The sequence below is a fragment of the Molothrus ater genome, chromosome 4, assembly GCF_012460135.2.
Source record: "Molothrus ater isolate BHLD 08-10-18 breed brown headed cowbird chromosome 4, BPBGC_Mater_1.1, whole genome shotgun sequence".
Classification (NCBI taxonomy): Eukaryota; Metazoa; Chordata; class Aves; order Passeriformes; family Icteridae; genus Molothrus; species Molothrus ater.
The window spans coordinates 64078117-64105451 of record NC_050481.2 but is presented as its reverse complement, the minus strand read 5'-3'; the positions used below and the strand labels follow the sequence as shown (position 1 = coordinate 64105451).

The following is a 27335-nucleotide window of genomic DNA, read 5'->3' as shown; positions in this document are numbered from 1 at the left end:
TCCTGATCTTCCCTTCATGCTGGCTCCAGCAGTTGGCAGGGTTAGACATGATGTTGCTTCCACATGCACAGCCCATCATACCTCTAACCACAGTGCACCACTGAAGCAGGCAGGAAATAATGCTGCCCTCACAAGCAGGCCCTAACTGTGCTTTCTGTAGGGTACCTTAGTGCTAAAAACACTTATGTGACTGAACAAACACTTGTGTGACTGAACATGTGTCTGTTTCAGATGTCCCAATTTTACTCCACTAAACTGGCTCTGTGTACAGGAGGTTGACATACTCTCAAATCAACTGCTAGATACGTTTGTTTGGTGCTCTTCTGAAAAGAAAAGGACACTATAGATCAAACTCAAGCAATGCAATCACTACAAGCCACACCAGTGAGAATAAGCAATAGATTTGAAATAGATGTAAAAATTAAAAATTTGTCATTTCTGTACATTAACCATTTTGATCCAAAAACCAGACAGCATCACGCCCTATCACAAAGCAAATTCAGTACAAACTTAATAAAACTAAACCCCAACTTCAAAGAATAGAAACCTATTTGAAATTAATCTAGAAGACACAATATTACAAACTGGACAGAGTCACCTAAGCCATTCTGATTCCTTCTCTAATGTTTCACTTTTTTTTCCACATTCTAACCTATCCTGGTGCTGTGCAATGAAGTTAATACACAAAGGTTTAAATATAGAGCAGTTACTAAATTTTTCATTGTTGCATAAGGACTGTGTAATCTGGCTTAATAATGTGCATAGGGTAAAGTCAGAGAAGAATCTCTGCACCAAAAATTCACTTCTGGAGTCAAATGTTATCCAGATACACTATGAACCAAAACAGTCTGGCCCCAGCCCACAGCTTTGGGTCAGAGACACTGTGAACTAGTGGTTGTGTTCCCTCCTTAAAGCAAGGTGAATTTATCTCCCTGCCAGACATGAAATTCAGCATAAAATACAGAAGTGCGCTAACTGCAATTGTAAGACAGTCATGTTTTTACAGGAAGACTCTTCACAGATTTATTTATGAAATGCAAATACCTGCGTACAGAGAACACTCAAGTTTTAGACAGAATCAGCAAAGAGAAGCTCAGGATACTTTGTGACATGCACTGGGTCAGGATGAACACTGACAGCATCATTACTCATAAACAACATTATTTCAAGTTTTTAAAAAATGCAGAAATGTAGCAGTAAAAACCTCCCTAGTGTGACTTCAGGGTTCACCTGCCACCAAGGTAAAACGAGGGCGAGAAACTCTGCCTGTCCTCTGATACCAGCTTCAATCCCTTCTTACTGGAGCTTGACACAGCAAGGCAACATCTTTTAAGGGCTGCAGCTCTTTTTATTCTGTGCACAGTCACACTCTGAAGTGGTGACAAAATTTTGCTGCAAATTGTTTTAATGGTACTGAAAATTTAATATATTCATATTATTTTGTGTAGCCCTGGATATCATGGCCACATATGCAATGTTGGTAATCATGTAATTATATACCCAACTCTGCTTAGTGGAAGCTGGTACTCAAGCATACTTGCCTCGCTCCTCTTTAAGCTAACACTTTAATGAAAGTGTCAGGAATTACATATTTACAGCTTGACAAGACTTTTTGTAAGCTACCAAAGATGACTCTGTACTAATTAAAACACATTTGTTTACAAAGGCATTTAAAGAGATTATTTATAAGCTTCCAGCTTACGAAATCACAGAAATTCAATCAGATAAATGGTTCTAAAGAAACCTGTTTATTAATGATTCAGACAGTATTTAGCATATCTCCAGCAAAATATTAAACATAATGGAAGATAACGGCCCTCCACTGCAATAAAAATTCCTGTTTCTTTCAAATTTATTTCACTCAGAAACACTTTTAATACTTTATTCTCTACAAAGGATACCTTAAATACTTTTTTTCTTAAGGATGCTCTAGCTCACACTTGAGCTGCTCAATCTATTTCAACTACACAACAAATATGCTTTAGTGAAAAGGAAAGAAAACCTCTTAGTATTAAAGCACTGTACCATAGCAAGGCACCCAGTGTGCAGATTGCTCCGAGATGTGTGAAAAGCTTGCTCACAGCTGAGTGCCTTGGAGTCAAACCCAGAAAATGCAGTCTTGCTCTTACAGCAAACCTCTTGGCTTTTTATTACCCAAGGAAAGATAAACCAAACACCAGGAAGCTGAGGGTCCTTTTCATGGTAAAAACAAATGCCTGAAGTTTGCCCACTGGTGAAGATTCATCCAAAGCATTTTTTGTGTGTGTCTAAAACCTCATAGAAGCCCTGCAACTAAATTCTGCAGTAAAGCCCACATGGAAACTAACAGGGAGGAAGAGCAGCGAGTGTCTAATTGCAGTGATTGTTAATGAATTAAATGCAACAATCCTGCAACCACCCACTTTATTTACTGTGATATTAACTGTATTCATCCTCAATATGCATGTCCAGCATGCTGAATACTTGTGTGCATCTGCTCTGCTGAACCGAAAGCAGCCACCTTGGAAGTGTCCAAACGTGGGATAACAACTGCAGCAAGCACCTCTTAGCATCACAAGCTTTCAGAGAGTCAGTGCTGCTCTGGACTCATCTGCAAGTTTTCACATGAATACTGCTCAGCAATGTCTGGTGCTGTTCCCAATGCCAAGGAAATAGAGAAAACCTCTGCTGCCTGTTAACACAGCCTGTGATTTCCATGTTTTGCACATTTTATCACTCTGAAAAATATTTTGGTTCTTTTACACTACATCTAAATGCACATTTCAGCAGTTACAGTGCATTTTATTTACTTTCCCTTAGTGCCACTTCAGCTCACTAGATGAGTCCAGACTCCACACTTGACCTTTACCTTTTCACCTTCCAAAAGATGCCACTTGTTCACATTTTAGAACATATACCTGGAACCAGAACTTACTCCTACATCTTTCAGTACACATAAGTTAATGGAAGCATCTGCAGTGCCACAAATGGATGCATTTTTGGCCAGTTAACAGAAAGCTAGCTGGAATGCAAGCTGGGAACAGGTGACTAGTAGCTGGTCTGTGAGAGGGAAGCTGCTGACTCCTAAAGAGGGAATACCTGGAGACCTTGCTGCCCATGTTGCCTCCTTTGTCTCTCCCATCATTACTCGTCCCTCCAGTAGCTCTTTGCTGAATGCAGTGACAATTGCCTGTCCTAAGTTACAAGAGCATTGGGCTACATCAACATCTCCTCATCTCTCAAAATTCCCACAAGGAGATTTTGATGCACTTTGTGCTCTGGTTCCCACCAGAAGGTGAGCTGTGGTCACCCATGTGCTGTATAACCTGGGAACCTCAGCTAAGAAGGGCAAATGACAGCAGCTCCCAAGGCTTGCTTTGGGCTGGAATGACCCTGCAAAGCAACCTGGACAACACCAGCATGAGAGACCTGACCAGAGCCTCAGCAGCTGGTGGCTTGCCAGAGTGCCCACAGGGCTGTCCCTTCAGGAACCCACCCAGCAGCAGAAGCACACAGACTGATGCATGTCCCACAGTCACATCTGACTTTGGCCACCAGAAGAAACAAAAGCCCAGTGGCACAGTTAGTGCCTGTTGCTGCACTGCTCCTCAACCTTCTCCCACTGGAGCTCCCCTGCCTGCAAAGTGAGCAGGAGCTGTCTGAGGCGTGCGAGGTGCGACAGGGATGTGTCACACGATGGTGCACGCTCACCCACGTCCCCTGCACCGCCCCCAGGCCCAGCCAGCAGCCAGGAGGGGCTCAGAGGAGCCCTTGGGCAAGGCAAGCACAGGCAGGAGCACCTCAGCAAGGACTCCAGTGCAAGGGGAACACCAGCAGCTCTCACTGGTACCTGTTTTACCCACTGGGGAACCAGAGCCTTAGCCCCTGCAGCACTAAGAGCTGCAGGACCATCATCTGACCACTCTCCTCTCCTCTCCTCTCCTTGTTTTTATCTAGACTCATCCCTGCAGGCAGGTTTTTCCTCACAGCTTTCCCCATGCTTCAGCCATCGCGCTGTCTTAAGCTGCTCTTATCTGAAGAGCAGCCATGAAAGGTTTAAAAGCCCTTCATTGTTCTTGTGTCTCGGCAATAACTAACAGCAACACACAGAAATCTGAGATGTACTTCATGTGAAATGTCAACAGGAATTTACAAGCTATACAGGGATTCTCAAAAGCATCACAAGCAAAAGTAGTGGCAGCTGGATATCATTTGTCTTTCCTGGATGGTATTCATCATAAATTTACATGTATGAGATTCTACATCCTTTGACCATAGGCAATAAATCTCTGACCTTGCAAGAATGTGAGGCAACAGAAATCAAACGTTATGCAAACAGCTGAAACCCATTGCAGTATGTTTTTGCCCTTGTATGGATTTCTTTTCTTCTGCAAAAAAAGGAAAAAAAGGAGATTCCAACCTATATTTTAGCATTTCAGCCTTTAGGTTGTGCTCATCTATAAAGAACAGTTTTCTGTATTTTAAACCTTCAAAGTCAACATCAGACAAATAGGAACAATTCTTAGAACTATAGAAAAGGAATTTCTTTTTCAGGTGTCTTCTATTTTTAGCCCTGTTACCTACTGATTGTCTTTAACATTTACCCCTCTAACACTTTTAAGCAATGGCAAGGGAGGTGTCACCTGGCACCACGAGCTCAGCAACACACAGTACCAACCTAATCCAGGCAGATGAACAACAGTGCCTTGTAGAGAAATACATGAGTGATGGAAATATCATCATACATACTGAAAACAGAGTCCACAAAAAACTAGTCAGCCATGCTTTTAATAAACCTATTTAATACTTCGTTCAGCCAGCCACCCATTTGTTTTGCACATTAAAATGTGCACATTGCAATTTAGTAGTCCTCCTAAATTAGACCTCTCAAACCCATCTGTCTTACTGGCACTCAAGTTTCTTAGATTACACTGCAGGGAGACTCAAGTTTGTCTGCTACCTCAGAATAGTGTCAGACCCAATTAGATAAGGAAAGTGCTGCCACGAGATCATGCCATTACAGGATCAAGCAGTTGTAATTCCCACTTGACGTGACATGGAGGCACACACGTACTCACACGCTGCCCATGGAGCCCCAGCAGTGGGTCAGGACGTGCAGCAGTAAAACTTTGGCCCTCCCTGGCAGTGGAGCACCATAAAGCAAATTGGCACAGCACATCCAAAGCCATGGTGTGAGTCTGCAGACCTGCAACAGGTGTGTTGGCCTTTGCCACCTTTCACAGTACTCTTGGAAGGAATTTGTCAAGGACTGTAGAGTGGGTTAAAGAGAATTACACTCATTTAAACAAAGAAAAGCTGTGTAGCAACAACAGGTTTGCACTGGGTTTACACGCAGAGGGGAACAGGATGATAGTGATGATTTTTCACAAATTAACCATTCACCACCAGGTGGCTGGAGAGGATGCAGTCTGCCTCCCCCAGAAGTGGCTCCTGGGAGCTGCAAGTCCCTCTCACATGGGGCTCCAGGACCAAGGTGCAGCTCAGCTCTGTGCACATGAGCTACACGTTTATCGACTGACAACACCCCAGAGCAAGTCACTGCTTACAAATCAGCTCATGGCTTGAAACCGGCTTTAATTATCAGACTGTTTCCCCACATCAAAATGCTAAGCAAGAACATCGTGTCTCAGGACAGCTGCCAACAGGAAGGATCTTAAAAAAAAAAGTGTGGGGGAGACTACAATGCTTAAATAAGCCTAGAGAAGTTGAGCTGCAGCACAGCACTAAGCCAAGAGAGCACACTACTGGGCCTAGTGAGCTTTTTCTGCCTAATTTTAAACCTCCCTATAGACCTAGTTATTTTGTACGTGTGTCAAATGAGGGGAGAAATGTGTTCAAGTTTGGGGTTTTTTTTAATACCACGGTATGATGCCAAATTAAAGGAGAGGCAAGTCAAGTTGAATTATTTTAGCTAAATTAAAAACATGCATTGCTGTCACACACTGAGCACAAGGCCTAGGGATAGCAGACAGCCAGAATTAAGCAGCCTTTTCCTGCATCAACTTAAATGAGTGTGAAGCATTAATATTTGCAATACTGGATACCTGTGACTGTGGTTTTATTGTCTCTTGAACCTCAATATCCAAATACCAAGTATTCAGTTTAAGCAGCCTGACAAATGCTGTAGGGACTCCACGTTCCACATGCACAAGGCACCAAAAGAAACAACAGCAATTTACACCAGTTTTAAAACCTCATCAGAGCTAAGGCAACTCTGTCTCCAGTTCAGCATCTAAACAATTACTTGCTCCTTCACAGTGGTAGGAAGTTTTAAGCTCTGATCAGGAAACTATCAGAAAGAGATATTTAGTGCTATGTGTTACTTTCATTTTTGCTTCTGCTATTACTTCCTCGGCACATGCACCTACCAAAGCCTCGTGGCCATCTTAGAGGGAGCAGCTAATGATGGCAGCTTGAGCGTGCACAAGTGAATTGACTTGATTGGGGAAGGAAGTGGTGGGTGTTGCTTTTACCAGCAAGTGCAGATACTTGAGATGTGTTCCAGTGAGACAGCTGAGGTGCCCTGGGACAACAGCAGGGTGCCTGTTCCAGCCAGCTGAAGGCTGGTTCAGACCCCAAGTGAGAACAACAAAGGAGAGAAGAAAAGAAATCACACTGAAGTAATTAAGAACACATGTCCCCAAATGTCTTGCTGTATGTCTCCAACTCCCTCATTTAAACCTTGTAATTAGAGGTGAATGGAAGACAGTGAGGTGTATGTATAAACAAATTTAGGGGAGGGATTAAATGCACTGACTGTAATTAAAGATGGTCACTTCCAAGGCTGCAATGGGTACTTTTACTTTCAGGTGAATTAAAAGCTGAATAACACCTATTTCTGCTGCCACCCCTCCCCCAAACAAAAAAGAAAAAATCTGACATCAAGGGACAGTGGAGACTTGAAGATATCTGACAGTCCTGCCTCCAAGTTTAGATACAGCTTGCCACAACACCAGTAGTGCCTTGTTTATAATTTAATTTCCAACCTATTTCCCTTTCCATTGAACAGTATAAAACTAGTTGTCTCTGAGCCTGATAAGGTGCAGCTGAGCAGAATCTGAAAATGATCCATCTGGGGATGATAAGGTATGGAACACCTTTCAAAACTCTCCTTCCTTCTTTCTACCCTGCAAAATTGAGCTCAGATTTCTTAAGTGCAGTGTCCTGAGGTTATCTGGCAATGGAAGGAAGCGCCAGAAGTTTGGACTCACTTGCCATGTGAGTATGTAAAGTCAGACAGTGGGAACCAAGACACCCAACAGTCTATTTAAAACACCTCTTAGCACCTACACCCAATAACTGCTTCTAGCAAACATACACAACAAGCTCCCAAATTTCCCTAGCAGAAATTATTTGCTCCACCCATGTTGTTCATTGCAGCAGTCAACACAACAGCACTTACCAATCGGGATTAAGTCAGCTTTCTTGGGGAATTACAGGGTTTGCTACCTTTATGTTTTGTAAATACCAGCTAATGTGCTATGTAAGACACAGAGTGTCTGTGCAGCTGGTATTTGCAAACACTGCTGGTATTCCTAACTTCAATAGGAGCTGCTGAGTCCTGACAGCAATTACATGCCAGGCAGGCCCCTTATTTAGCACCTTGTATCTTCATTTAGTTACCCAAACTGAACCATCAAGGAAAGAAAAGCAGATAAATCTGTTAGGCATCAGTCCCAAGGAGGCAGCTGGGAGAAGAGGACTCACCACTACAACTCCAGCCTTTTACAGGCACTTTTCCACCTTCAGATGTAGTCTTTGACTGTTACACAAATCTGCTTTGTTGCAATAAGGTAGAACCTAATAAAGGCTTTCTTCATGTAGGGCATGTAGCCTGCAACCAGAGTTATTAGTTTTTCAAGTCAGAAGCATTGCAACATGACCTCATGTACATACATCCAAGCCCACACCTCTGCTGTGTCGGCTGTGCCAATCTCCACGCGCTACAAAATTAGTCACGCTAATTTATGTAGAAAAAAGCTTGTGTAACATAAACTAGCATTAAACAATAATATTAGCCAATTGACATCCTTTGACAAGTTCTGTCACTCTGCTGTAGCCTAGAAGGATGTACATAGCTCAGCATATGCATTTCCATCTCAAAAGGCAGCACTCTATCAAAGTCCCAAAACACCTCTCTCCTTCCAAACATAGGGAGGGGTGGGTAGAAGGAATATCTTATCCATTCTTGGGGATTGCACAGTTCTTTAGGACAAGAGGAGTCAGTTTTTAACTGGATCCCATGCACAAGGAAGGGGATGGGGCAGGGGAGGAGTTGGTTTTGGTTTTGTTTTTCTAAAAAAGGCCCAAATTAAACTTCTGTGAAGGAACAGCATTATGCTTTTTCACATTTATAATCTGCTGTTTAAATGCTCATGCTCAGTACAGTTTCTGGAACCTTTCTGCATCCTCTGCAGCTGCCTGGATGTGATGCAGGGTTCAGCCTGCAGGCAGGCACAACTCCTACTGAAATTCCCTGGGCATGAGGCAGAGTTGGGCCCACAGTCTGCCAGTGTACCAAGGGGAAAAAACACAGATTAAAAACTACTTGACCTGCAAAGGAATTCTGTGCAGTAAATCTAAGCACAAGTGTCTGCTGACAGAGACCACGAGGGAAAAGGAGCATGAGCTACAGCAGGGCAGTACACACCGTTCCATTCAGAAAGAGACATTTTGAATTTGGGACCAGGCCATGGTATATCCAATACCCAAGTGAGGTAGTCACTCCAGGGAAAGGAGTGCTAAAAATAGAGCTACAGATGCCAATACAGCATGGAGGCAGGGAGAGGAAGGGACAGGACAAGCAACTCACAGAACACAGCCACCTCCTCCAGCTGAGGTTGATTCCTTTTTGTCTACTCAAAGCAAGGGCACTGGGACTCAGTGAATGCTCGTGACATACTTGGGAGAAAGAAAGCCAGGCTCCTGCAGATCTGGTGTGAATCCTGAGTGCAGAGCCAACCTTGCCTCAAAGAGCTGGAGCTGCACTGCTGACTTTCAGGCACATTTGCTGCTTCTTCAAACCACAGCAGGTACCACTTCTGTATATTGGTCTGTGGGCTTCCACAGACCTGACTGGCTGGGATTCAGCCAAGGATTCCACTGCATTATGTAAGACTCATTTCAGAGGCCAGCTTCTTAAAGTCCATTAGCTGCCTAAATACCTTTAAAAAAAACAAAAAACAAATTCCAGCTCACTTGTCCAGATGTAGCTAAGCAAGCTTAAAAAACCCCTCTTTTTCAAAATACCTAATTCAACTTTTTTTTTTCTCCTCCAATCAGGAGAGCAGCCACCATCAGGCCTCTCTTGCCCTATATGCAGGCAATCAGCACCTAACTGTCCTGAAAGTACCAGAAAGTCTGGCCCATCCATCTCTACTTTGTACAAGTCCAGCCCACTTTCTCTACCATGCTGGATGAGAACTAGCCAGGTCAATTAGCAGATGCTGAAAACAGAAACCACCTTCTAGACAGTCCATTAGAGGCTGACACACAATGGACTTATGTTTGAAGAGAGGGATGAACAAATTCAAGTGGAAAAAAATGCATGCACTTGGTTTCTCACCCATCTGCTCCCTGCTGGCTGCTTGGCTGGCCAGGAAGCACAGAGCTTTCTGGAGCCCAGACCCAGGACTCCACTCATGCTCCACAGTCCAAAGCTGACTTCAGCAGGAAAAAGGACATAATAATTGAGTCCAAACTGTATTTTAGTCCCATCTTTCATTGCAAAATAGCAGCTTTGTCCAAATCATGAGTATGTGTACATCTCTGATACCTGTAATATAACTTCCTGAGCAGATTAATTTTCAAGCTTTGTCTGCTTAATATATTCCTCCTGTCCAAATTAGCAGTGTAGGTAGGAAGACACATTTGTTGGGAGTGCATCATCAGGTGAGCTGCTCTGTGCACTGAAAAGACAACAGTTCAGTGCATAAGTATCCACAGCAGCTACTGCAGCAGGTACTGCAGGACAAGTCACAGGTCCAGACACTTGCTGACTGCCCAGAGATGGGGCAACAGTGAGGAAAGAACAGCATTTAAGTACAAAGCTTTAAACCTTCCAATTTCTTTAATTCCACAGATCTGTCAGACTCAGAAGCATGGGTTGCTTCAGCAAAAGCACAGGATTAAATCTCAGTTCTGCAGGTCCAGTTCTTTATAGACTTTGCTAAACAAGCTCTGCAAAAAATATTATTACAGAGATTTTTAACACCTGGTAAGAGGGGCTTTAAGCTGACATTCAGCCTTGCACTGGCTGAGGCAATGCCAGTCACCTGCTCACTACAGCTGGAACCCTCAGAGAAGTAGTCATAGCTGGGGAGGGGGAGCAGATGCCCAAACCAGGGTGGCTTTCAGCTCACAAAAGTCAAATCACACTCCCAAGACATTACCTTGCTTAAGGAGTGCAAAGGTATGTTTATTGCAATTCACTGGGATTGTAATAAACCACTTCACACCAACCAGAAGGTGTAAAAAAAGCTCTTTTCTTGACAAGAAAACCAGCAGAAAGACCTAGTACAGAGGTTCAATTCTGCTAGCAAGACAATGTGGCTCCCACCACTAACACAGCAGCCACATTATCTGAATGGTTTATGTACAATCTGGACAGTTCCTAGAAATGGTAGCAATTTTTATAGACCCATTATAACAATGAGATCTTTCCCAGGTCAGTTAGACCCATCCAGCACAGCACTTTCCAGGAAACAGCAGCCAAAACTGGATGCTTAAGAAAAGCATTAAACTGACAGAGAAGTGAACTGTAACTGCTCTGTACTGTAAATTAACACTGTAAATTAACATTGTCACTCAAAGAAGCCATCCCACCCTCTCCCTGTGACACATCAGGGTGTGCCTGTGACAGTGAGCTGCCTCAGGACGGTGACCTGGCCAAAGGAGGAAGCTTCTCCCCTCCTGCTGTGCTGGCAGGAAGCAGGACCCAGGAGCACCAGTGTGCAGCCAGGGCTGGGTTAAATTCCTGGTGGAAGCACAGCAGTAAGACACTGGGTGATCCTTCCCTGGAAGGACTGTACCTCCAGCACCAGTTCAGGGGTTTCCTCAGTTAGTGGTGGCACCACAGCATGATGGATCAATGCAGTTACAGCTTTATGCTGCATAACACTGCTAACCACAATGGTAATTTGTGATTTTGAAAAGGCAGCCCATAATAAAAATAAACATTAAGCATTGTTTTGGTACGCTATTATTTCAATGACCTTTCAGTTCTGTTTCAAAACTTCCAAGTGTATCACCAACTGGCAATCACATGCTTTTCATTAACCCTACAGTTTACTAACGTGAAGAGCCACAGAGAAGATTTCAGGACTTCCATCTAGGCATTCTCTCAGCTTATATAAACTTCAAACACCAAGCAGCTCTGGTGGGTGACACTGATGTACCAATGAATATAACTGTGCTCTTGAATGTGCAACTCCTCCATGAGAAAACCATCTATCAGGACTTAACTTCAGAGGCACCTGCTCTGTTTTCTGTATCAGCTAATGTTGTACATATTAATGCTCCCATCAAAATATATATTGCTTATCAAAGCCTGTGTTTCTGTAGGGATACCCATTCATGTACACAATGATGCAATATAGAAACTTTGTTCTGGCAAGATTTTAGCCTTAAGGACTGCACAAAAATTGCATCAGTATTACCTTCTGTGCACAAGGGAACACTTTCAGTCTCCCCCAGTCAGCACTCTACACAACACATACATTAAGCTCCTTTGGGAAGAAAGAAAGGTTTGGGGCTTTTTCCATCTTTAAGGTTTTGCAAATCACTGTGTCTCATGTATTCCCCATTCTCTTCTTGCACATCTGAAAGTTCAGGGTTGTCTCACTCAGTTGATCCAGGCCAGCTCCACAGCAGTCTCAGCTTGAACAGCAATGCCTGGTTTTTACCTCCATCTGGCTCAGCTCACCTGCTTTTGTCAAATCTAAGCCTGAGGACGTGGGACCTAGATCAAGCCATACCAGGGTCACACAGCACTTCCTCAGCTCATATGGTGCCAGTCTGGGGAAGGCAGCAGGTGGCTTGCTGATTTTGAGGTACGCTTATTCATTTCCTCTCTAATTCTTAAAAGCTGTTCTTTAAAATCATCAACTTTAATGAGCTGTTTCCAAAGACTTTTCCAGGGGAAGGGCAAGACCTTGAACCCTTCCTGCAGCAGAGCTCCTCATGGCCAGGCAGGAGTGAATGGCACCAAGGAAGTCCTGATGGGTTGATCCCAGTATCCTCTGTCAGGGCTCCATGTGCTTTCACTGGAGGTGTCTCTTTCCTGCACTGCCCTGCACAAGCTGGGGAGAAGACCACAGTGAACAGCCAAGGGCAGGTTCTCCCTGCCTTCACAGAGCAGTGTGGAGATCTCAGCACAGTCTACAGGGCATACACCTTGGCTTTTACCTTCTAATGTAGAACTAGTATAAATTGATGCAAATAAATGAGATTATGCTTTGTCTTCTAAAGAAGCTTAAGTCTCTTACGAATTCTTAGGTGTTTTTTTTACTCTATGAAAGCTGAATTCCTCTATACAGCTGTCAGGTCGATTTAAAAATTTCCTTGCAAAAAGTCACAATTATTAATTTACTTATTACTTATATTGCTCTGTGAAAGCCTACAGACCTAATGGTCTGGCTGGAAACAGCAAAAAATACCTACATGAATATACACGTTTGTCATTAGGAGCTAGTTACATCCAAGTGCCACTCTGACTAACCTGTCTGTAATTATTATATCTTCTAGGACCTCAGCTGTCCCTAGGATAGAGGATTTCTTGCCTTCCTGCTCTTTATTTAGGGGTTTTCCTGTTTCATGGCTCCAAGATGCACACCTTAAATGCACAGGACCAAAATGAGACTGCCATTAGAGGGACGAGTCCTTACAGAGTTTCCCTGTAACAAACCCACACTAAAGTTCTGAGCAGGGCATTCTAGGGGAACATAAAGCAGAGAAAAAGGAATTTAATGTATGAATCACTGAGAAACATTTTACCATAAACGTAATCTGAATTCTATCATATAATGAAATTTTTTTCTTGCAATTACATTTCTGCTTTTGTCTTCCTCTGAGCACCCCCTCAAGAGCACACAGAAAAGAGACCCAGCAGTACCAAACACAAAATAAAGTGGTAGAGCCAAATGGCCAAGCCAGCACACACAGAGGTCAGCCACTGCCATTCCCACCAACATTGAAACCAGAGATAAGACCTCTGATGTGCAACAGCAGTGCAGAACCCAAAACAGCAGCATGTACATGAATGGCTGCCATGGCTTTCCAGTCACCAGCATCTCTGGCCATGCTGAAGCAGGACAGGAGAGTTGTGTACATGAGGAAGCCATTTCCCTGCCCTCCAGCACGAAGGGCAGCCTCAGACACCACGTGAGGGACTGGGCAGGGAGGAGGACATCCTCTCCTCCTCCTTGACAGGCTGCTGTGAGATAATCCAGTGTGCCTTGCCAGAGCAGCATCATGGCAGTGCTGAGTCAAGGCACTGGTCCTGGAAAGGAGACACCTCCAAAATCAACATCCAGGGCTTCCCAGCTGGCAGGGCAGGGCTGCACTGGAGGGGGAAGGCAGGCTCTGCTGCAGGGAGACACCACGGCTGTGAATCTTCCATTAAAGCGTGCAAGACACTTCATAGATCTTAATGTAATTTTAGTTAAACAGAGTGAAAAACACTATGATCGGTATTATCTGCTCATACACCCACAGTGCTGGAGGAGGGGGTTGTTAAAAAGAAGAAAATAGAAATTGCAGGAGTCCTTCACACCAATACACCAGGCAGCTAGAACTGTACACACCTCATCTGCTTTTGTGAGCACCCATTTGCACATACAAGGATCTTGCACTAATTTGCAGGTTCTCACCAGGAAGAATAAAAATCTGGCTTCAAGTATAGTTTAGCTGCAGGAGGCACAGCAAGCAGCAGCAGTTAGAAACATTAGTTGTATAATCACAAGACATACTGTGCAGTTTACCTATTTTGACCTTGAGATGGCAAAGAAAGAAAAGGTAGCGAGGCAAGTACTATATGGTCCATCTACTACAAAGATACAACACAGAACTGAAAGTGAGATCAGTGATTGAACAATTAATAGATTCTCCTTCTGGCCCTGCATCTGCTGCAAATGCTGCTGTGCCTCATTTACTGTGCTGCTTAAACACGTTAAGGCAGAGCAAAAGGAAGAAGAGGAAAATAACTGAAGGAAAAAGAAAAGGAATATGCAGATAAAAGTAAATTCTTAATGATGAAGAAGGAGGAGAGGAAGAAACTGAACAGAATGAGAAACAATCATAGTTGGGGGCAATTTTTTTTTCTTTTAAGAAGTGTGACCAAAGGACAGAATTTTACATGCAGTTATTTCCCTGAAGACTCTATCAGCAGAACTTCTGCCCTGACGATGTCACTGCCTTAGCCAGTGCACTGCATTCTACTGCCCAGGCTTGTGTTTGTGAGCTTGAGCCTTCTCCAGTTCCTCTCATCACTAGGATGACCACGTGCCTATTAGGCACAGCTATAGTTTACTCATATTGCAATTGAACTACAGGAAAGCATGTAAGCATGCAAGGGAAGTGATGGTCTAGCTCCTACACAACTGCAACCACAGAACAACACACAAAAAAACCCCACAAGTTCAATCTTGTTGTGCCATCAACCACGTTTGAGGTATTTAGGAGCAAACAGGTTTAAATCATATCCACATACACCCCCCTCGCTTTTACTGGATTCATGAAACTCGAATGACCACAAGCAACACACAAAAAAAGAACAAAAACCACCCGAACGGGCGTTTATCCTGTTGCCTGAATGGTGAGTGAAAGGCAGAGGCCCCGCAGTGAGGGTGCCACAGCGGGAGCGAGAGGCAGAGCGAGCATGACTGTGGTGTCCCTCTGTGTCCCCTCGGACAGGCAGAGCCAGCACGGCCGCGGTGTCCCTCTGTGTCCCCTCAGACAGGCAGAGCCAGCACGGCCGCGGTGTCCCTCTGTGTCCCCTCGGACAGGCAGAGCCAGCACAGCCGCGGTGTCCCTCTGTGTCCCCTCGGACAGGCAGAGCCAGCACGGCCGCGGTGTCTCCCGGTGCCCCTCGGACAGGCAGAGCCAGCACGGCCGCGGTGTCCCTCTGTGTCCCCTCAGACAGGCAGAGCCAGCACGGCCGCGGTGTCCCTCTGTGTCCCCTCAGACAGGCAGAGCCAGCACGGCCGCGGTGTCTCTCTGTGTCCCCTTGGACAGGCAGAGCCAGCACGGCCGCGGTGTCTCTCCGCATCCCCTCGGACAGGCAGAGCCAGCACGGCCGCGGTGTCTCTCTGTGTCCCCTCAGACAGGCAGAGCCAGCACAGCCGCGGTGTCTCCCCGTGTCCCCTCAGACAGGCAGAGCCAGCACGGCCGCGGTGTCTCCCGGTGCCCCTCGGACAGGCAGAGCCAGCACGGCCGCGGTGTCTCTCTGTGTCCCTCGGACAGGCAGAGCCAGCACGGCCGCGGTGTCTCTCCGCATCCCCTCGGACAGGCAGAGCCAGCACGGCCGCGGTGTCCCTCTGTGTCCCCTCAGACAGGCAGAGCCAGCACGGCCGCGGTGTCTCTCTGTGTCCCCTCGGACAGGCAGAGCCAGCACGGCCGCGGTGTCTCTCCGCATCCCCTCGGACAGGCAGAGCCAGCACGGCCGCGGTGTCTCCCGGTGCCCCTCGGACAGGCAGAGCCAGCACGGCCGCGGTGTCCCTCTGTGTCCCCTTGGACAGGCAGAGCCAGCACGGCCGCGGTGTCTCCCCGTGTCCCCTCGGACAGGCAGAGCCAGCACGGCCGCGGTGTCCCTCTGTGTCTCTCGGAGCGATGCTCCCGGAGCCCTCCCGCAGCCCAGGGCCCAGCTGCACACACACCCTGGCACAGTACAACACCCCCTGAATGAACGCTCCTCCGGAACGGGGCAAAGCAGAGCTCCGCACCACGCACTGCTCTAAGCTCTCTCCTGGCTAAGCCCGGCTTTTCCCGGCGCTGCATTGGCCGGAGCAGGCTCGGCTCAGGCAGTGCCCGCTCCTGCCCCAGCTCACACTCAGCTCTCCGGACAGGACACGCACCAGGCAAGGAAACGGACGGAAGGGAAAAACTGATCTCTAGGTACTGACATGCAAGATGAAAATTAACTGCACTTTAGGCATACTTTAAAAGAAACATAAAATAACCCTGTGTGACACATTGTTCCCGAAAATCATTCACCTTAATCACAAAAATACTTTGTACTTACAGCATTTAACACCTCTAGCAAACAGTTGCTGCAATCAGATTCTTTGTTAGTAACAATTCGGTTAACCAGTTACAGCATTAATCAGTCCAAAGCTAACTATTAGGGATGTTTCAAAAAGAGCATACCAGACAACAGGGGGGGAAAAAAAAGCCAAATAATACTACAATTATTAGATTTAAGTTGATAAAAAAACCAAAACCAACTTAATAAATTATTCACTGCTGAATCAAAATAATTTCAACAAAATGTTCTTCAATAAACACAGTAATTCAAATGTCAGCCATACATCTTTTAATTATCTTTTTTCAAGACTTACCTATGTTTTTCTAGTTCGTTGTGTGATGACCTATTAAAAAGAGAAAAGAAATATTAGAGAAAGGATAAATAAACCAAGATTTATAATATTTTAAAGACAATACCTGCATAAATTGCAAAAGAGTTCTCTAAAATACGTATTTAACATGGATTATGAAACAGCTTTTCTTTTAAATTAGTTCACTTTTAGATTCTTCAGGGTATCAACTTAATTTCCATGAGTAAACTGAAGGTTTGGGGGGAATTATAATATATTTGCATTTATTAGTGTTCTATACATTCAGAGACAGAAATGAACATTAAAAACTGAGCAGGTTAGTAATAAAAACAGCCCACGAGATTTTTATCAGTGAAGAAAAATTATGAGGGGGTAGAAAGTGTTCGAAGATCTAAATGGTAACAGGCAAGAGCAAAAAGCACCCAAAAAGCCAGCTTTCAAGCCCATGGAAAAGCAGAAAGAAAAATCAGCAGCTAATCACTGCTGTTGTTGTTGACATCTTAATGGCAACAAAAGAGGAATCCTCTTAATTCTTCTCAGTCTACAAAGAGAAAATAAAACCCAAAAAAATCATAGTCCCTGTACTGACCACAGCAGCATGTTATCCTTTTCCAATCTACTTGGATTAAAGATTTTTTTTTATTTCTTCAACTGATGCCTCGGTTTCTTTGCCATTAGGAGGCAGCCCTAAATTCTTGGGGGATTTTTTTTTAAACTGATTCAGCTAAAAATATTCGTTTTATTTATTTACACAGCTCAGATTAAAAACATTCCTAAAATGAAGTTACTGTCGCTGCCTCAGAACCAGCAATTTTCCGTACTTTCAGTTTTGTCCCACTGAAAACATGCCCAGCACGTCAGGATCAAAAGATGCAGAGGCGGTGGCAGCTTTTAGGGCTGGCAGATTATGTCAGAGCAGCTCTGCTGGAGCCTGCTGCAACCCCAGCCTGCAGCTGGGCACGGGTGCAGAGTGAGGTGCCTTTGTGCAGGGCAAGTGCACAAAGGTCCCTCCAGGGAGCAGAGCCATCCCAAGGGGACGAGGGAGCCCTCCTGCACAATTCTGCCTGGTGCCCAGCTGTCCTGCTCTCCCTGCACACACTGAGCTGCTTGATGCTGTGCCTGGGCGTGACTGATGGCAGAAAATCACTCCAGGCATACAGAGGGAAATAGAAAGCAAAGCTCACACAAGAAACATCCAGTGAACAAACCCACGAGCAGCTGATCTCAGGCCAGTGCAGCTCCTGATCCTGCAAGGAACCAAGTGAACTGCTCCTCTGCAGGTAAAACTGAAATGCATACAAGGTTCAGCACTGATGCTAATCCTCTCTCACCAGAAGGCATCCCACTGTTGGTACCAGGACATCAATTATGTCAACCATTACCTGACATCTTTTTCTCAAAAGCCTATGAATTCCTCGTGTATTTTTGTTGCATCAAGTGAGCCATGATCAAGTAGTGTGTGTATTTCTACAATGCCATTTAAGTGCTCCTAACCAATGCAGCAACACCACAAGTGTTAAACACATTTTCTGTTCTACATTAATAGCGCAAGGTGGGCTTGGTCATTTGGCTATCTTAAGATGATTTTGTTTTTATATTCTACTCCTACTCTCTACACAGAGATCAGACTTTCTCCACAATCATTTCTCCACACCAACGTTCACAAAAATTGACAAAGACCACGCTAAATCCACCAGTGTTTATGAAAACACATGCAGAACAGAAGTTCAGTAGGGAACCATTGTCCCCAAACACCCTCAACAGGACCATCAAAGACACTGTTTGTAGGGAACTTTGGAACCAGAGAGGAAATATAGGCTGGCCTGGATTCATCCCTATGACATGAACTCCTTGACATTTCTGGCAATTAGACACAAAGGTGAACACAATCACTCCAACTGGCCCGTTCTGAGCTGCCAGCTCCCAGCAGCTGTGGTGAGCACACACAGGGACTGCATGGGAACCACGGGCCAAGGAATTCTGCCTGCATGGAGTACTTTGCTGGGCTGAGAGAAGATGCTGTGAGCAGCTGGCAGTCCTGCACACCTGTGGCACATGGAGGGGACCCTGGCACTCTCCTGAGGTACATCCTGCCAGGGCAGCTCTGGAGCACGCAGCCGTGGGTGTGCCAGCTGCCAAAGCCAGCAGCAGTGACCATGAGCCTCTTGGCAGAGCTCTTGGGGACACAAAAGCCCCAGCAACGCCTGCAGTCTGCAAACGTGGGCACCAGCCACACATTTTGGGAGGTGTCAGGAGCCAACTAATGCACCAACTATCAGACCCCAGGCAGGAACCAAACCCAAGAGTCAATTTACCTCAGAATTGCTCCATCTACAGAGAAAGTTGAATACCCTATTACAAAGCATGAAGGGATTTCTTTGGTTGGGTTTGTTTTCAGAAGACATGAACCTCTCTTGAAATACTGGGTTTTATTTCCTTCACTGTCTGCAGCACAGTATATTGCAAGAATATCCATCTCCTGCTGTTTATGCAACCTAAAGTGAGGGGAAAAAACATAAGAACTGGTCTCCACACAACCCAGTACCCTGTTTCAAAATGGAGTCTTTTACTACTTTAGTAAAGATAAGATGTAGGTCACAACTAATAAGATATATGTATATATGTATTTATAAGAGAGAGACAGAAATACGACTGTGGTTTGCAGGCAAATGGTCTGCAAACCTTTCAAAAATGGCTTCAAGAGAAGGAAGACTTCTGGTGTCTAACTTAGGTTCACTCCACTGAGTTTGTATCTCCACAAAAAGCTTGAGGAAGTTGGGGGTAGCAGTGAGGAAAACAAAAGGTTCAGACAAAAATAAAGGGAAAAAGCCAACAACAAAAAACTCTGCAAAATCATAGATTTTGGGATAATGAATGCTGGTGCTTAGACTACACTGTTGATCTGAGACAGCTCTAATATCCCTTTAGCAAATGCCAAGCAGTTCACAGACTATAAATTTTATTCGTGAAGACATTATCAAAAGAAGATTTGAAAGAACAAGGAAGAACCAAGCAAATGCAGCCATTGGTCTGCAAGATGCTGTGCTACTTCTCACAGACGTCCCCAGAGCCATCCCCGTCTATCACCTTCCTTTCCTCAATTCTAGGTATTGGATTTCAGCTTTTGGTTGATTCAACATTCAGCAGACACACCTAAGAAATTTGGACAGATTCTAACTGAGATTGCAAGACTAACACAGAAAAGGCAAGGGCCCCTCCACCTCCACTGCTGCCAGTTTATGGGTGAGCCAGCAGGATCTGGTCACATGCAGGCTAGGCTGAGATTTCACTGTATGCAGGATGCACAGCCTGTTTCAGTATTCAGACAGCTTCCCTACTCCTCCATCCATCCATCCATCCATCCATCCATCCATCCATCCATCCATCCATCCATCCATCCATCCATCCATCCATCCATCCATCCATCCATCCACTCCACCAGAAGGGCATCTGCTCAGCAGGAAGGCAGCAGCTCCTGACAAAAGCAGGGATGTATGGCAATGCTGTTTACTGCCCTGTATTAATGGCAGCAGGTCTAGACCGTGACTCACCAATACACTTCCAGTTGCCAAAGCACTTTAAAGCACTGTAGGGAGCAAAGCAGGGTACTTAACCAAGTGCTTGAAACAGTGGCAGCACCTTACCAGTGCCAGGGCTTTCTGGTGCAGGCAGGACTGCCAGGGTGTGATACAGCCCATGTGCAGGATACAACTCCACCTCAAGTCATGCAGCCACATGAACTACACTGCAAGCACTTCACCTTTTGTCCAGGACAAAAAAGTAAGAACAAACAGAACAGGAAGCTTTACAAGGTGCTACACCTTAAGTGTCTGCATCCAGTTCCCACTCCCCAAAGTGCAGGTGTGTAAAAGCACAAAGCTTACACCTGCAGCCTTGTGTGAATGTGACTGCTGTGCAGCTTTTCATTGAAAGGATCCAGATTCATTCTAGGAAATTCCCTGTCCACATACCTAACCTGCTGTGGAATGCACCTGAAAATACTACAGTTCACTCCACAAAGCACAGATAAACCTGAACATAAACACATATTCTGCCTATTATTCATAGCTTCTGGGTTGTTGGTTTTTTCCCATTTGTTTCAAACTGGATGCATTGCTTACAGCCTGTCAAAGAAACAGCCTGTACCAAATTAATCCACTAAAAATTAATTTTGCATTCTCCTCATAGCAAAATTTAACCGGTTTTGCAGATTCAGCTGGGATCTGGGAACCAGGCACACTGGCACAGCCTTGATGCAGAGTTCTGGCTCTGGGATCATATTCAAGTTGGTGCTGCCACATGTTTGCAGTGGCCAGGTCTGAATGTGCTTCTAATACGGTGGCAATTTGTTTTCCTCAACTGCACAAGCAGTGCAGCTTCCAAACATTGCAGACCTACTGCAGTTCCTCAGGGGGCACAGGTCCATTGGTGAAGTCTGTTATATTGGGACTAAAATGCATTATTTTGAAACCAAATGTGGCAATATCAATTGCTGTCCTAGCTTCAGGAAGGCAAACTGAGAAAGATCTATCGAATTCAGAAATCCAGGTGAAAATTCAGCTGTGTCTGCACAGTCTGCTTTGCAGTGTTTTATTCCTGGCCTCTCACAAAAAAAAAAAAAAAAAAAAAAAAGTAAGGAAAAATAAAACAAAAATCAGGCCCCAATCCCTAAGCTGCTTAGTGTGGGCACAGAAAAACATCTGCAGAGAGCAAGGGGCTCGCTCTGCGGGCCACAGGTTCACCCTCACCATGAGCCAACATCAACAGAGGAATTTGGACATTAGGCTCTGTTTTTATTTGAAAATCCAAATGCCGCTTTCATCTTTTTCTGCATATAACCCTTTGCCAGAACACAGCACGAAGTACATGTCTATTTATATAACATATGAGCAAAAATATTAATTAATTAATGGACACAGAAGATATATTTATAACCCGGCATTTATTTTGCTCCCTCTCCTTCAATAAACCAGCTCCTAAATTAACAGGCCAAACACACTGCATCACCGACATTCAATTCCTTTCTCTGAAAGTAAATTTAACTGTGACCTCAGTAGACTGGCATCTAACACTAAGATTTTGCTTTTCATTTTACCTTATTTCTGACCCTTTCACGGCGAAGCAGCTGCCTGAGCTCCCTGGTGCATGGGCAGACACACACCTCAAACCCACACACAGCTCAGGGTACCCAACACCTGGTGAGTGTCACTGCAGCCAGGGCAGAAGAAAGCCCAGTTATCTGCAGGGTTGCCTGTTCCTTCGTGAGAGTGCTTTGCCTTGTGAGCAAACGTCACCAAATTTCAGATTTGTGTCGCATTCCTCCTCGGCACATCACACATGTGTCACCTATCTGTTTCTTTAGAGCAAAAACCAAGCTTGACTTTTGAATATTTGCTATGAACATTTCCAAGGTACAACAGCAATAAATCCGGCTCTTTGTTTTATGCCTTTTTTTAATTCTAAGTACACCTTAACAAGAATTATTAGACTGCATGGTACTGCTTTAGGAACTACATACAGCCACTGCTCTGCGGAGACATTTATTATACTATAGTCAAGTACCTGATAAGTGTTATTGTAACAAGATGTGACCCAGGTTTACCCCCCTGCAAAAGATAATATTGTGGCTTTTTCTAATCTCCTGTCCTCTTCGCAAAACAAGAATCCAGTTTCATTTGCCAGAGGATTTTGGTCAAAATTATTGGGGGGAAACAAGTCTGAATCTCAGCTGAGGACATGGTACGAACAGCAAACCAGAAAGAAAACAAAGCAGTTTGGTTTGTGTGACATGGGAAAGGGCACATCACAGGAAACTGAGAAGAAAACATGTAAGATCAAGACATTTGAATGTGCAAGTGAAACAGAAATGGCTAAAAACTGTGTCTGATTGCTACCAATAACACCGAGGATATTGTTTATCAACAAACTGCTAACAACCACTTTCAATTTTGATTCAAAGCTAACAGTGGACAAAGCAAAACTGTTAAATTCCTACAGTGGACAGAAAGCTTAGAGATTTTGGCTAATTAAATGTAATTCTGCTGGTGTTTTTCCCTGCACAAATCAAAACCTGCCAAAATCACTTCTCACTCAATTGCAGTCAAGAGGCCAGCAAGCTTTTAGCCCAGACCTGACATCCTGTCCGAAGGGCTGGCAGCCTCCTGCCCCTTCTCCTGCGGGTCTGGGCTCGCCAGCCATCCACAAGGGATGGAGGTCTCATCCTACAGTTTCCTACATGAACATCACCAGCACCTCGGCAGGGCAAGGAGGGGTCCCTCAGTGCCCTTGCTGAAGCCCAGGGCAGCTGGAATCCATCCCTGCCCATCACCCAGCCTGCAGTGCCTGGCCAGCACACCTGTGCCACACGGGGTATGCTCTTCCCCCCACAGGCACGCACACAGGGGGGAAAACACAGAACAAAGAAGAGTGCAGCACGCCAGGCTTCCTCACATCTGACAGTTTTTCTCCTCCTCCCCTCTTTTCTGATTTTCCAAGAATAAGGAGATGTTTTTCATGCTTTTCTATATGTATACCTCATAAGGCATGAAAAAAAAAACAACAATGTATGTGCATATATACATCTCTCACTTTTTAATCTGATCAGATGCTGCAAGCAGCAGGATACAAAAATAGATAATGGAAACAACAATGCCCCTGCAGATCTGAAATGTGCAGTTAGCTGCTCCTTTCCTACTCCTCCAACCTTAAGTATGTCTTTTTAATCCAGAAAAACAATTAAATAATAAGGCATGAATTTCAGACATGTATGCAATCCCCTGTATGCAATCAGATGCCTCCCTGCATCTAATGCTCCAAACCCAATGAGTCTGGAAAATGGTTAAAGTGGAACAACATGGACAAACACTGCTCGGTGTCTCACATCGCCCACGACCACTCCAGATCCTCTGAACTTTGGCCAGTCGTCTCCCTCTGTTAATCTTTGAGTTGCTTAGGAAGAATTAACTGTGTTTCCAAAAATCCACTCTAGTCTGGGGCTCGACCCCTATAGCCTCTAAGCGCCAAACAATAATAAAACAGTGATGCTGGTGTACATCATGTATTTTGCCCTGCATATTTAAATGCGGGAGTAATTTCTCCCCTGCAAATCTAAGCGTGCAGGGAAATGTGAGCAGCGATTGCTGGGCGTGGGTACAAAGCCCATAAGGACAATGCAGAGGTACCCACAGGGCCCTGCTGCTGCCCCTCTGTCCCTGAAGGAGCAGGGAGCTGCATTAAAGCAATGTCCCTCTGCTTCCCACACTGGCCAGCAAGCCTGGTACCCGTGCTGAACCAAATCAGCCACTGTCCCAGCCGTGTCCACACTGGAAACCATTCCCTGACAAGCACTGTCCTGTCCTGTCCCACACATGACCCATCCCTCATCTCATCACTGCAGCTAGAAGCAAACAAAGTGTGAGTAAATGTACACATTGCAGGATGGCATTTTTGAAGGTTGTCACTGCTACGGAGTGAGAATCAGAACAACAAGCTAAACAGGTAAATAAATACAAATCTGCAGGCAGAAAAAAAAACAGGAAGATAACTGCAAGTGGATGTGTGTGCCTCCACTTCAATAACACTAGCAAATTTGTAACCAGAAATCTTTTAATTCTGCTGTATTTGATAGATTACAAATCCTCTCCTAAAAACTCCTGAAAGCAGCTTACAATTCAGACAAATAACTATTTTGCAGCGGATGACAAGAGCCCTAAGAACAGAAACGATGGAATAATAGCTCTGTAAGTAACACAGATTTCTTGAATGCAAGAGACACACAAGAAATCTGTACGACTCAAGGAGCAATTTACAGCTGGAAAACTTATGGAATGTGTTTTGAATTTTTTTAAAGGCAGTGAACATACTTTATATGAAAATAATTAAAAATCTTAAGGAGCAAAGTGTCTCAGGACACAAGACACTCCTCCCACTCCTGATGACTTTCTCTTTTAAAATCAACTGACTGTCTTCTCATGCTCCATGATGAGACAAAGAATTCAACTAAAACTAAAACCAAAGTAGGAGTACTGCAATTAACAGCCCCCAAAATGGTTGCCTTGCTCGGAGCAGGGGCACGGGGGCACAATTTGCTCCCCCTCAGAAATCTTGGAGACACACAGCTCGGCCGCAGCAGGCACCACCAGGGCGCTCAGCAGCTCGTGTTTTTGCTCAAGGAGGGAGTTCGTCAGCTTTTGATTTCGGTTTGCACCTCCGGTGTCCCACGAGCAGCTCCTGGCCGCCTGCCGGGCACCTCCCCAGCACCATCCGAGCCGGCCGCAGGATGCCCGCCGGAGCAGCGAGAGCGGGCCCGCCGAGACTCACTGCTCCTTTGGAAAACAAGTCACGTGCAAAGCAAGTTCATTTTAGGCTATTCTACAGGAGCCACCATCCAGCATGACCATGCAGAGCAGAGCATCGCTGCCCCGGGACGAAGCAGGCCCAGCAGGGCACGCTCCTCGGTCCTCTCCGGAGCAGCCCTGGAGGAGCGGAGCAGAGCGGAGCAGAGCAGAGCGGGCAGAGCCCAGGGCCGGGCTCGCTCCCGGGCAGGGGCCGGCAGCGTCCCCGTAAGACAGCCAGCCTGCCGCACGTACACAGCCCGAGCAGCAAACAAAGCTGCGGAGCCTGCGCGCAGCCGCGCTCGGCTCGTGCCATCGCAGCGCAGGTAGCGGCTGCGGGGCAGCACCAGAACCGCGGCGACAGCCGGACAAACAACCGCCGAGCCGCGCACCCCGGCCCGTCTGCGTGCGCCGGCCGGGCGGAAGGGCTGGCGAGCCGGCGCTGCAGCACAGCCCGCGGGCAGGTCAAGCTCGCTCCGGCACCTTCCCGGCCCGCACCTCCCGGAGAGGCCGGAGAGCGGGCGGAGTGTCCCCCCCCGCCGCCCCGCACACGCTCCCGGCCCGGAGCCCAGCGCCGCCGCAACCGGAGGCTGCATCTGCTCGGGCTGCCATGGGGGAGGCGGCCGGCTCGCTGCCTGCGGTTCATAAATGAATGCCGGGGGGGAAATTAGGTGCCATGCAAAGAGAAATCTGGGTGGCGATTATGGTGCTTAGGTCTGCAGCAAAAGCCGCTGTCGGCGAGCGCGGAGCAGAAGGAGCGATGAGGGCGGATGGGTCTGAAGTGCAGTGAGTACTAAGGAGATGGTGTACGCGTGGCAGTGTTTATATGAGAGATCAAAACAGAGCCAAGCCCATCCAGGGGAAAAATGGCGACTACCGGGATGGGGAAAACTGAGACACTGGATTAGTTATTATTTTTGATAAATGTATGCACTGCACATAAGCTAGACACATTGGAAAAGCTGACGATTCATTCTGAAAAAGCGGTGCGTCTATTACCTGTTATTCTGGGATTTTCTGGCCATGGTGCCTGCCTTTGTTTTCTTTCTGGAATAGTCACTATCGAAGGGTAACACTGATGCATAGCCATGTTCTGCTTCTAGGGACAAAGTCAGCATTAGTGGCAATATATTTTTTCCATGCAATTTTTTCCTCCTTTGCAGGAACGCTAGGGTAAAGAACAGAATTTTTTCCGGTTGATTTGTTTGGATTTTATTCTGGCATCTCTTAAAGAAGAGAGACAAAAAAACCCATAACTCGGTAAACCAAAGGGAAAAAAAACAACACCGAAGTGTCGAAATTAGGAGGATTATTGGAGTGCACATTAAAAACGAGGCGGATCATGCAAACCCTTGTCACGCTGCGCTGGGGGAGGGGAGCTGCCATACAATCACCGACTGCCACACACGGAGCGGCGAGAGGGATCCTGAGCGCTGCCACACGCACCGTCCCCATCCAGGGCGGCACAAACAACCCCCTTCTGCTTTGCTTGGGGGGTTTTATATTAAAAAAGCCAAGATCCGAGCAGCGATGCTCCCCCAGCGCGATGCCGCTGGCGCAGCCCGGGTCCCCCCCGGGCAGGTGCGGGCTCGGGGCCGCTGCCCCGGCCCGGCCGCCGCACAACAAAGGCCGAGAGCGGCTGGGAGCGCCTGCGGGTGCCTGACCGACTGCCCGCCTGCGCCCTGTACCTCGGTCTCTTCGCTCCAAGTACTCGGCCGCTTCCAGGAGGATTAACAGGGAGTTCAATTCCATGGCTGCCCGTCCCGAGCCCCCCGCGCCGAGTTCACGCGCGGGGACTCCCGAGCCCCCGGTTTTAAGCACCTCGCTCAACCTACATTTGACACACAGGGGACGGGCAGCCCGCGCAGCCAATGGCGAGAGGGGAACGCGTGCGAGGCGGGACGTAAGGAGGTGGCCAGGCCAATCGGCGACAAGAGGCCCCCCCCCCGTCGGGGCAGGGGATGTTGACAGATCCCCGCCGACCGCGCTCATTGGCTGCCCCTGTAGTAACAATTTAGAAGCCGAAGCTTAGCAACAGCACGTGGTGGCCCGGCCCCCTCGGCCGCTCATTGGCTGCTTCCTTGCATGTTAAGAAGGCCGAAGCCGCTCATTGGTGCGCGGGGCGTCATGCAAATGAGGGCGGAGATGGGGGCCAATGGGGCGGGAGGCGCGTGCCGCGCGGCGGGAGGCGGGTAGAGAGGCGCGGGCAGCCAATGGGCGGGAGGGGGCGTGGCGTTGCCGTGAGGAAGAGGCAGGCGGAGGGCGGGGCCGCGGGAGGCTCCGCCCCCTCACACGCGCCGGGCGGGACGCGCCGGGCGGGCGCGGGCCAAGCGTGAGGGAAAACGGGAAAAAGGGAAAAGGGACGGTGAGGCGGCGGAGCGGCCCGCCAGGGACAGGGTGGCAGGAAATGAACGAGAACGAAGGAGATCATACTAACGGGACCCCGGAGGGG

The 27335-nt window shown here is 46.5% G+C and overlaps 1 protein-coding gene across 3 annotated transcripts in view; it reads right to left on the bottom strand.

The window, feature by feature from the left end:
* MXD4 (MAX dimerization protein 4) overlaps window positions 1-26693 on the bottom strand; it is a 39687-nt gene extending 12994 nt beyond the window's left edge. Inside the window, exons 1-3 of one of the 3 annotated variants that reach the window (XM_036381843.2) lie at window positions 26572-26693; window positions 25883-26051; window positions 16554-16583 (exon numbers count right to left, since the gene is read on the bottom strand). In XM_036381843.2, coding sequence (XP_036237736.1) covers window positions 16554-16583; window positions 25883-26051; window positions 26572-26635 — 263 coding nt within the window. In that variant the 5' untranslated portion in view covers window positions 26636-26693. The remainder of the gene's footprint in view (window positions 1-16553; window positions 16584-25882; window positions 26052-26571) is intronic. The other 2 variants (XM_036381844.2, XM_036381846.2) reach the window with 2 other exon arrangements.
* Between the last annotated feature and the right edge of the window lie 642 nt (window positions 26694-27335).